The sequence below is a fragment of the Neodiprion lecontei genome, chromosome 1 (genome assembly GCF_021901455.1).
Source record: "Neodiprion lecontei isolate iyNeoLeco1 chromosome 1, iyNeoLeco1.1, whole genome shotgun sequence".
Taxonomy (NCBI): Eukaryota; Metazoa; Arthropoda; class Insecta; order Hymenoptera; family Diprionidae; genus Neodiprion; species Neodiprion lecontei.
In genome coordinates, this window is record NC_060260.1 from 33,108,390 (window position 1) to 33,119,922 (window position 11,533).

The window sequence follows — 11,533 nt, forward strand, 5'->3', positions numbered from 1 at the left end:
AACCCACCTGAATAGGTTTTCTGAATTGTCGGAAAGCTACGCTCTTGTGATTTTTTTTCTCTGCTTTACGTAAATTATTACTTACATCTTATTGTTAGTCATTCATAAGCCGTTGAGTGAAGACTGATAACAGTCTTCACTCAACGGGTGTTATAGGTGCATAAAAGTTCATTAATACGTGAGATTTCAATTGTAATTAGACCGCTTGTTCCTTGCAATAGAATTTTTTATGCGTCAGTGTCCTTCTACGTCACGTTTTTACCCAGTGTTTTTACTTGTAATTTAAAAAAGAAGATTCGTGTGTACCGGGTACATAGGCCAATCGAAAATGGCATCCGGAAAGAATCAGCATGATAATAGATCATCTAATTGTTTGCGAAAGTATCGGATATTTTTCGTATTTGGCATAGCCATATTATGTGTGCAAGTATACTTAGCTTATACCTTTTTTGCTCTGGAGAGTGAAAATCGCAGGGTAATAAAATCATCATTAAACAACGTAAGTGTTCACATGCTTAATCAATCTTCTTAATTCTTTGTTCTTCGCTGTAATTTGTTTCTTGCTGTGGTCAGTTGAAATATTTCCAATCATTGCTAAATAGCGAGTGCACCCTAATAGTCAGCAATCTTTTTTTCCACACAAGGATATTCTCTCGGTAGCTGAAGAAGGAGGTGGTCTTCTGACAGGTTCTCGGCAGCTCAAACTACCTCCGGACAAACTAGAGACCAATACAATAAAAGGTGCTCATTATCGTAATCGAACAACCAGGGTGAAATTAGACCTGAAATTGCTGAATTTTACCCCCGATTGTGAGATAACTGGCAGAGAAGCAGTGAGCGCCATTACGAGAGCAAAATCTCAGACTTGCAAGCAGCGAATTGCTAGTGTAACTTGCCTGAGTCAACAGGGTCTCCTTTATCCTAAGAACTTGCAATCATCTTGTCCACATTCTCCTGGTTTTCTTGATAAGCCAAAAAACTTGGGTTGCTTCAAAGACGACAAAACACTCCAAGTACTATCTGGTTACTATGCTGTTTACAAAGGTGAAAACTCACCTGATTACTGCGCCAAAATGTGCTTACAGTCAGGTTACCCCTACTCGGGTGTTGAATATTCGTTAGTATACTTCTTATTTATCTTCATCAATTTATTCTCTTGGTCTAAATGTGTATTTTGTTATCTGTTAGACTCTCGTTCTAACTAATAAAAATGCTGCAACGCCATTGGACAGAATTCGGAGGACCCTTACCTCACATGTACCACAATAAATATTGATTATTTGTAATTGACAACTAATCTGAATGAATGTATTACAGAATCGAGTGTTTTTGTGGAATGGAGGAACCATCGCAGGTGAGACGTTTACCTGACTCAAGTTGTAATATGAAGTGTCCTGGGAATCCAAAGTTATCCTGTGGTGGTTATTTAACTATAAATATCTTCTGGAATGGCATACAAAGTAATCTAAATAACACATGCTATTTATTGTAAATACTCGATCTATAATAATTTAGTAATTTTTTGGTTTACATATAGAAGGTGTTGGTACAGTCTATTAAATTAAATAATGCTTAGTTTTAATGTCCTAGTAAATGAATCAATCAATATTTAACTATTTCTTTCAGGATTCAGGCCTCAAGAAGCAAGAAATTCCAGCTCCAAAAATTCGAGAGAAAAACCTGCTCGAATAGCCTACTTGTTGACAGTAAATGGCAGAGCCAGTCGCCAGGTTAAACGTCTAATCAGTGTGCTGTATCATCCGTCACATTTCTTCTACATTCATGTGGATGCGGTAACTAAGAATAAAATAGAGTGCTAGATACCGATATAAAGAGTGGAATACCTCATATCTACTGTTTATATAGCACTTATGCTATGTCCTTGGATCGCCATGGGGCCAGGTCAGCATTTTAATCAAACTGTGCATCAAGAGTTGTGAATTATACTCTTGTCTGATAGATATGCTTCCAACAGTGACCTTTAAAAGATTTATTATTGCATTTATAATATTTTAGAATAGAATATGAAATGTGCAGCTTTCATTATTTGTTGTCTGCTTTCGGTATCCAGCCCTCTTGTTTATGTATTTTATATTATGAATAAATTGACGAACCATAAGATCTTGCTACAGACCTGTAACTTTTAATTTACAAAATTTATGGTTGGATGCATTTTATTACAGAGGCAAGATTACATGTACCGAGAGATGTTGGGAATTGAGAAAAAATGTACGACTAAAAATATTAGAGTAGCAAGAGGGATCGGCTTGCGACATGCAAGCATCTGGGGTGGCGCAAGCCTCTTGAAAACTCTTTTAAGTTCAGCGAACGAGATTTTGGCTCAAGATCATAATTGGGATTTTCTTGTGAATTTGTCAGAATCAGATTTTCCAGTTAAAAGCAATGCTCGGCTTACTGAGTTCCTCACTTTAAATAAAGGAATGAATTTTGTCAAGTCACACGGCAGAGAAGTACAACGCTTCATCACAAAGCAAGGACTAGACAAAAGCTTTGTTGAATGTGAAGCACGAATGTGGCGCATTGGTGATCGCAAATTACCGACAGGTATTAAATTATGATGCAATGTAAAATTATTATTACATTATTAACTATTTGAAATCGCATGTCTAATACTCACAAATAGCTTGAATCCAACATATGTAATTACCAAATCTTTGCTTATTAATTTAGTTAATAACTAATAATAAATATTTTCTGTTTCACTGACAGGTATTCAAATTGATGGAGGAAGTGATTGGGTGGCGCTAAGTCGGGATTTCGTTGAATATGTGGCTAATCCAGTGCCAGACCCTCTAATATCTGGATTGCTAGAAGTGTTCCGATATACTTTGTTACCTGCAGAATCATTTTTTCATACTGCACTGCGAAATTCACGATTTTGTGATACGTACATTGACAACAATCTTCACGTCACTAATTGGAAACGGAAATTGGGCTGTAAATGTCAGTATAGAGCTATAGTAGATTGGTGTGGTTGTAGCCCGAATGACTTCAAATCCGAAGATTTTGGACGGATAAAAAGCACAGCAGATCGAAATTTATTCTTTGCCAGAAAATTTGAGCCAACAATCGATCAAAGAATTATAGACCGTACTGAGGAATGGATATATCCATCGAAAAGTAACAAAACTCAGAAACTGAAGGGTTACGATGCATACTGGCAAAGCGTGTACCACTATGCAGACCTCAGTCCGATGGCTGATGACACACTGTTAACAATATCAGATTCTTTAGCTCGTCTCACCTACAAAAATTTGAAAATTGAAGACTACATTTTCAGTCAAATCAAGTTACTCGAGGCCACAGCTTATTTTCGATCCAATCGTTTTATTGGGATATTAATTCGATGTAATGCAAATACCAATGACCTAGAAAGTTTGGAATCTTCAACATTTCAAAATGAATTTCCAGAACAAGTCGAATCTTTGATCTCGCTAAAGCAGAATATTACTATAACCAAGTCCTGGAAAAATCGTATACGTAACCTGGCTGTTAGCACAGACTATGATCAAAAAGAACAGACGTTCAGAAACTTAGTTGCAGCAATGAGCGTACTATCAACTCCTGTTCTAGCATATGAACTAGTTCCTGGATTTACACCTCTCCGTAATTTATCAGTATTGTGGGTTGATCCCTATGGCCATTTGGCAGATATGGGTCAACTACAGATGGAAGAAGCAACATTGGTGAGCAGCAAATAATTTTTTTCTTTCTCAAATGCAAAACCTTAGTATAATTACTGTTTTCAAATCTATTCATTAATTTTCCAGTTTGGTCACATAAAACCTCAACTTGGAGAGCCGTTAGTCATTGGCACCTGGCATGTGCTCTTAATGGCAGACTCAGATTTAGTAGCAAAACTAAATTTCCTTGTAGTACCATTAGCGTATTGGAGAAATCAAAAGATCACTCTCCGAAAAGCTAAAGAGTTACATAATGGCTCTTTAGCACCATACCAAGTAAATGAAAACATAAATCACTGGTGGACAAATTATTTAAGTACTTCCACCATAAATTCTAGTACGACAGAACAGAGAATCGGTTTGGAGCTTGAACGGTGGATAGATGCTCTGGTGTCTGAATATTATGAGATAAAAAATACATGCTGGACGGTGGAAATGCCGGAAGTTCGGGGAAAACTTGAGAAATGCTCTGAGACTAGTTGGAGCTCACTAAGTCCTGATTACAAAGCTGACATACGCAACTTGTGCTAAGAATTTAACCAATTATGTGCCATTGCCCACTCCTATTCGTAAATTTCATTAATCATTTGTATAATCATCTCTTAGATATTTTTATAATGACCAAGACTGTATATATGTATACATCGTTGTATTTGTATTTAAAAAAATATATTATATGTGCCCCTTTTGATTTTGCTGAATTTTTTTTTTTTTTTATTTGTTAGCGATAAGAGTATAAAATTCTTATCTTGTCACGTTTTATCAGGGTCCTAGATTGCAATATTTCGTCTGCATCTCGGCTTGTAGAAGATTGCTTCCGATTAATGTGAATGCCTACGAAGGTAGAAAACTAGTTTCACGTTTGCAACATATTTTCAACGAAAGCGCTCAAAATACCGCTCACTTGTAACGAGCGATATATCGAAGCGCGAGTGTATAGGGACCTTCGGGCGTGTAACACAACGTGATAGCTGCCTTCGGTCCTCTCTGTCTTTTGACTTTCTGGTAAGTTTATCGCAAGATGTCGGGGGATGTTTTGCGCGACGAGCCGCTACTATGCTCTCGGTCGAAATGACTTGCTTATCGTGGCGAGATGTTGTAAAATCCCGTCTTAAATTTAGTTCAAAAGTATTTTAAACATCAGACAAGTGTTGTTTAGTGTTATCTAAATATTATCCAGTGAGTATCGTGTTTGTAAAGTCACGAAGTAAAAACCAGTACACAAAGGATCTCGTGCAGTGATTGGTCTGGCAGGTTCTACGTCTCATTGATAAACTTTTGTCTCTTTATCTATTAATTTTACTACGTTGATTATACTACTGCGGAATTTCTTCAAGCCGGCAAAGTCTTAGAAAAACGCTAAAATACTCCCCCGAACCAAATTTCTCACGATTCCAACGAAAACGCGTTTCAAAGCCGATAAAGAATGGGTGCAAAAGCCAGCACAGTCGCACAGTCTGGGAATGGGCAATCCTCGGGAGCCAACGAAATGCAGGGGTTCTCAATACTCCGTTCGTTGCCCGGGGTCATACAGCAGAGTCAATCACAGGCGTCGCGGGGCGACAGCAGACAAAGGGCCAGGTCGTTGAGTTCAGTACCAGATTTAACATCCGGGGAACAAGGGATGGCCTCCTCGGTTGGCGTGAGCGTCGGCCAGGCGCTGGGGATTCCGCAGCTCGACTCCGACGATACGGACGACGACAGCGGTCGGGTTTACGCCGCTCATAGTCTACCCTCTCACATTTGGTCCCTAAACGGTTAGTGAGAGCAATACGGATTCGTATGTGGCGTGGTGTGACGGGTCTCCGTGAATACCTTGAGTAAACTCACCTTCTATTTACATACGCAGTCATTTACGCAACAGCTTCTGTCGGTTGGCCAAAGTGAGGTTATAGACGTCATCGTGACACCAGACTTTACGCACGGGGCGCGCTTTGTTTTGGCGCGTGTTGTCGAGGTGGTTGGCCTGGTAACCGTATAATCAATGACAGCTCGTGAAGGCTAACGTAAATTTTTGAATTCTAAAGAAACGTCAGTCTCCCTTGGTCCATCACCTTCAAAATTGTCAAGTCCATTTGAGAAAAAAAAATCCTTCAGTAATGGGTTAGGTTAGGATTAATATGGGAATAACCGTGAGCTCGTGTTTAAACGAGACTGAGACTGAGGTAGTTCCTGTAAACCGGGTTAGAAGGGTGTTTTACGGTATACTAGCTGGTTTCAAAAATTCAGGGGACGTGTCGTGAAGACTTGACCTAATAGATTGTCTTTTCCTCAAGGTTTAAAGTGTCCTGTATGCTCCAAGTTCATCCTTCCCGATGATATAGAGTGCCACCTGGTCATGTGCCTAACCAAACCTCGCCTAAACTACAATGGTGAGTATTATTTAAAAAAAATAATAAAATATTGCACATGATCATGAATCTTAATTTGTTTTTCAACTTTTGCAGAGGACGTTTTGGCAGATCAAAAAGGTGAATGTGTTATTTGCCTGGAGGAGTTACAGCCTGGAGATGTAATCGCCCGTTTGCCTTGCCTATGCATATATCATAAAAAGTATGTTTGTTTATTGGGTTGTTTAAGGTACAAGTAGCAGTAGTGAGGAGAGTCTTTGACGAGTGCTAATAATAACACTTGGCATTTGATTTTGTTCACCGCAGCTGCATCGACAGATGGTTTCAAGTGAATCGCAGCTGTCCCGAACATCCTGGTGACTGATTCGCACTGGTGAAGTTTCGAGGTAAAAAATCATTGGAACAATTTGTGTCCCATGGGACACTTGCCAAAGGGATGAAGTAGAGATGTTGCAAACGAAGAATTGAACAGGAAGAAATTATAAATAAATAAATAATGAATTTAAAAAAAACTAGTCAAGGTGACCGCTAGTCCGCAATGGTGGTTCGTGTATGGTGAATGGTGAATGGTGAATGGTGATCGGTCGACTTAAGAAAGCGCAATTGAATTGAACATAAGGACAAAATAATTGAATTCTTAGTTGGTTATTGATAGACTAAAGGGACTTATAAATCGCCATAAGATTCAACGATACAATGCTATTACCTATACGTATCTATAATTAATCGATTATTACTCTATTGCTTATTACCCATTGTACCATATTTATAAATTTTACTTAGTTTTATCTCTTGAAATCTATTTGAATTTAAGTAAAGCGTTCTTTGGAGAAGGCCGTGCAGTGGCAGGGGTAATAGAGGGAAAGGGGAGCAAGACGACGATTAAAGGGAGGGAGACAGGACCTATATACATATAACAGGTGAGATCTACCTTGTATGAATAAGTTGAAGTCTGCTTTTAATGATTTTTATTAATGTAAGATGATAAATGTATTGTTTTTTTGTTGTTTGTTGAGGGATGTGCACTAGAAAGGATATTTTTGATACTTTCATAAAGGGAAGAAGGAACAGGATGTATAGAATTTTAAAAAGCAGAGGACTTATCTTAACAATGTTGACGCTATAGCAAAAATGTAATAAAGGGTCTGAATCAACCTTCCTCATTGAAATCGATATACAATTACATCTGCAGGATAGGCTTGTATTTTTACTAAAGTAACGTAAATAAGATTGTTGATGTTATGATCAGTAAAGGAAAAAAAAAAGAAGGAATTTACATTCACAATTCAACGGAATTTATTTCACGGTCAAGTAATGTTACAACATGTATTCAACATTACGTCACTAAGCCCAAGGTCGAATTGTATTCACAATATATCGTGCGTGCGGACACGATATTAGAACGTGGCGATACGAAGTCAACGTACGAAGATGGACAGGGGCGAAACGAATACAAGGTGATCGGCCTACCGCGAACTGAAAGCAATGAAGCTTATACCCGAATTTGCTAATAAAATAGTTTCGACGCTGCAAATTAATAAAACGCCCGGACGCATTTCTTACGGATCATTCACGGATGTCTATAATGGATATTTGGACATCACCATGAGCCACGTGATTCGAGGTCATCCGCGGTCGTGGTCAGCTTGGCCAACTTTTTAGTATCAAAAATGAAAGTAACTACTCTCGAGCTTTCAAATCTTTGAGGTTAGAACGAAACGAGTCCCTACATCGAGAGACGTCGGTGAGATACGAAACTGCGGCTTATCCGCAATTAGTACGCACATTTATTAACATCCAAGCATATCAACAGCTAGGAAATTAATCCCAGTGATTATAATTAACTCAATGAAAGTGAATCAGAAGTGATTTTTCATCGATAATGTTAGTTTCGCATATTCCGATGAGAGCAATGCGGGTGTACGGTATGGCCGATCTGGCCGTTTGACAAATATTTTCTATAATTTATGGGGTGTTTTGGTGGGTTTACGGGATAAAATGGTGAAGGAAAAACCAAATTCCATCCGTATATACGATTCGGAGGGCTACAGGCGGCGGGCTGCTTGTATCTGCGTGAGGAATGACCTCGAGGAAGAGGTAGGCCATCAAGCTCTGCTTTTACATATTATTATTAGCCGCATCTCCGTCCCCTTTACTTAACGCGCATTATACAAGTATTCCTTGCTCATTAGGACCAAAAATATTTATAGCGACAAAAATTCGATACGTGTCTACGATTATTTCCTATTACGTAAATTTTGCTTTAAAGAAAAAGAACATCACTCACCACCCTACAATGTACTAAATCTTGTTATCAAACCGTTTGAAGATTGCACACATCTATTTCCGTCTCGCATGAGACTTGTGTACAATGTATTATTACCCCGGACTCTGTAATTCTGCGCAATCTTCTAATTGTCATGATTTTCCTCCGTTGAATATATTTATTGTAATATATGCCTCCGAAGATTTGATATTCAGTTTCTTCTATTTCGGTATCTACCGATACTAATTTATTTTTCAACAAATGGGAAATGGACTATCGCATATGTTATGGGCCGGGATTGTGGTGCGCAGGTACTCTTGGTAACGTCGAGCCGAAGGCCTGACAATTGGATAGTGCCAGGAGGAGGAGTAGAGCCCGAAGAAGAACCAGCTGTTACGGCGCTACGAGAAGTTAGAGAAGAAGCTGGTGTGCTGGGACACTTGGGCAGGTGCCTTGGTATTTTTGAGGTGATTCATATTTGTTTATCCAACAATTGTTCAGTAGCAAGTTGTTCCTCAAATTATTTCGGTACTAAATTTCACTCATTTACAAGAATTTCAAAAACATTCAATCATGGTAACATGCACCACCTAATTACCGTATGATAATAAGAAATTACTCACAGTCAAATGTTGTGAATAAATTCACTGATTTCGAAATGAACACTTAAAATCAGTTGCTTCAGTAAACGAAATTGAATTTGGAATTGGGTTTTTGTGAATAGTATTAAGTTTATAAGAACATTTAATGATTCAGTAGAAAATTGATCAGTATTTTCAGAATGAGGCTGCATTTTTTCCTCTCGTCCAATTCAAAGCTGTATATTCCAAACTTACCAGAGGTTTGCAGGCTCTTTTTAGATAAATAAATGCGTACATCGCACCAACAATCTAGCAGTTAAAAAATGTTTGTAATCCATTGGTTGTAATCAATCATCTAATGTTCCACATATCTGTTGAAAGCATGTGGAAATAGTTCTCTGTCCATATTACCTTTTCTTATCTCACAGTCGAATATGACACATTTGTACGATACGAGAAAACTATGTAATTAAGTATAAATGCAAGTCAGCATCAGTAAAAGCGTTAAAAAAATAAAAGTTGGAAACTTGCATTTTGCTTATTGAACCAAGTGATTGGATACCTGATGACTCACCTTATTTTAAATAGGTTTGACAAATATTACACTGAGTCATATTTGGTATGTGAGCCAACCAATCAAATTGTCTTTAAAACAGAATATTCTTTTCAAACGCACCGTCCTATTCTTACAATCTGATTAGAGAAAACGAAATTAAGCGTGTATAAAAGCAACCGAAAAGTTGTTAATTTTGTTCAATCGTATATATGTGTGTGTATATATGTACATATGTATATATATATATATTGGCATATTGTTGACAGAACGTGGAACATAAGCATAGAACGCAGGTGTGGGTCATGCGAGTCACCGAAGAATTGCCAGAGTGGGAAGATTCAAGAGCTATTGGTCGAAAGCGAAAATGGTTCTCAATCTCCGAGGCCCTAGTCCAGCTAGCTCAACATAAACCTGTTCAACGATCTTACCTGCATTGCCTTCATAATACCAATCCTCACTGCAACAACACCAATTCTCCAAATCATCAACATACCGCCTCTATACAACTGATGAACAACTCAACCACCAATCCTCATATTAACAAGCACAGCTAATACCAATTACGACCCATCCATCCAAAACCCAAATTTCATTCAATTTGCTATTACCGTATCAAACCTCTACCAGAACAATAATTATTATTATTACCTACTGTGTTTTATACATTAACCTATGATAATTACTTGATACTATTATTAACTAATATAGATTGTTGATAAACTGTTCCGCAAAGGAATCACATTCATTTTCCAATTATTCTCATTATTTTTTTAATATTATTTTCTCAGCTTAAACCATTAAAAAACAGCTATTGTATAATGTGGTCGTAATTGGTAGATGGTGACTATTGTAAAGTCAAAACCAATGTAGAGCAATTCGTTTTTCCAAAAAATTGGAATGGACTGAGTAAATATTTTTTAACTCTGGTTTCGTTGTATAAGATCGTTTAGTCTCGACTTGTACAAGCTGTGGTAAAGATTTGAAATAAATGATTATAGCAATTAGACAGAGTAAGTAGTTAGTTTTAAATATTGAATCATGGATACTTAATTAATTTTGAATTATAAAATTATTTTTAGCCTTTAGGTAGCGCTAAAATTACATACAAATTAGTACGAAGTTTTGTAACTGATCATTGTTACCTCTACTTATTCCAGGAATTACTAACCCAATGTTTTACTTGTTAGCTGTAGGTATCTTGGTTGTATAAGCACGTGCATTCATATACATTTGATATTTCGTTACAATGAAACTTAATTTTATATTTATATATTATAATTTGCCGTTTCTCACGACAAAAAATACTACAGTTTCACCCGAGATATCACCATAGGCCACCAGTCAACTGTCGATCGAAGCATTTGTATTTCGTTGTTGAAATAAGTTTTAAACAAAATATCAGTGATCACCGTCAGTTGATCAAAGTTAGCAGAGACTTTTCACAAAAATCTGCGGACTGATTATGTATTCAAAAATCCCTGAGTTCTTACAATTAAATGGTAAAAGGAAGTCAGTTTTAGAAGAAGACGGTCCTGCACCTTCATCCTTGTGGAATTAATAATTCTAAATACAGTCGTATTCAAACGACCAAAAAATCATCCCGTCATTATTTATCATTCAATTGCGAAGAAGGAAATTGTAAATTGTAATCGCAACAGTCATGGCCACTCGCCAGCTTGAAACAACAAGTTTATAATTAGCATGCGTGAAAAAAATAGCGCCTAGCTGCTGAACGATTTATTTATGCATGTACGTGAATTACCTTCGATTAAAAATTCAAAAGGAATATAAGAAAAACGTTACTTCTCGTGGCCTAGAGATTATTCGGTTCATTCCTTTCTCTGTGTTTCATTTGCAAAAGCCGTGTAATATCAGACGTATTCGCCACGCCTTCGCGCAACTATAGACTATCAATAGTTTCGAAATGTGACCAACTATTATTATTATATGTCGTAACATCGGTTGTACATAAATATACGATAGTACCATGGGCTCTTTCTGACTCTGTGTCAAATTATGTCTTGTTTTTGAACGTCGAATTGCAAAATCATTCTATATCGTCTCATACTGTACGT

At 37.3% G+C, this 11,533-nt stretch overlaps 3 protein-coding genes across 5 annotated transcripts; all 3 read left to right on the forward strand.

Annotated features, from left to right (window-relative positions):
- The first annotated feature begins 92 nt into the window (after window positions 1-92).
- Window positions 93-4,395, forward strand: LOC107226794 (xylosyltransferase oxt). Of its 2 annotated transcripts, XM_015667713.2 has the most exons (7): window positions 93-499; window positions 645-1,117; window positions 1,318-1,460; window positions 1,627-1,793; window positions 2,184-2,565; window positions 2,731-3,707; window positions 3,792-4,395. In XM_015667713.2, exons 1-7 carry the CDS (start codon window positions 329-331, stop codon window positions 4,233-4,235), a joined length of 2,757 nt encoding a protein of 918 aa, XP_015523199.1. In that variant the 5' UTR covers window positions 93-328; the 3' UTR covers window positions 4,236-4,395. The 2 variants fall into 2 exon arrangements, with proteins under 2 accessions (XP_015523199.1, XP_046585852.1); XM_046729896.1 differs by lacking the exon at window positions 93-499 and having other exon boundaries at window positions 878-1,044; window positions 1,318-1,354.
- Window positions 4,396-4,700: 305 nt separating this feature from the next.
- LOC107226805 (E3 ubiquitin-protein ligase ZNRF2) lies at window positions 4,701-7,209 on the forward strand. 2 transcript variants are annotated; one of them, XR_006902511.1, is made up of 5 exons: window positions 4,701-5,461; window positions 5,981-6,076; window positions 6,152-6,257; window positions 6,362-6,975; window positions 7,072-7,209. XR_006902511.1 is itself a non-coding variant. In XM_015667727.2 (4 exons), the coding sequence occupies exons 1-4, from the start codon at window positions 5,131-5,133 to the stop codon at window positions 6,417-6,419; spliced, it is 591 nt and encodes a 196-aa protein (XP_015523213.1). In that variant the 5' UTR covers window positions 4,701-5,130; the 3' UTR covers window positions 6,420-7,209. The 2 variants fall into 2 exon arrangements, 1 of the variants encoding a protein (XP_015523213.1); XM_015667727.2 differs by having other exon boundaries at window positions 6,362-7,209.
- A 203-nt stretch (window positions 7,210-7,412) lies between these two features.
- Window positions 7,413-10,459, forward strand: LOC107226783 (diphosphoinositol polyphosphate phosphohydrolase 1). Its single transcript, XM_015667699.2, has 3 exons — window positions 7,413-8,152; window positions 8,633-8,788; window positions 9,725-10,459. Exons 1-3 carry the CDS (start codon window positions 8,054-8,056, stop codon window positions 10,010-10,012), a joined length of 543 nt encoding a protein of 180 aa, XP_015523185.1. The 5' UTR covers window positions 7,413-8,053; the 3' UTR covers window positions 10,013-10,459.
- The last annotated feature ends 1,074 nt before the right edge of the window (window positions 10,460-11,533 follow it).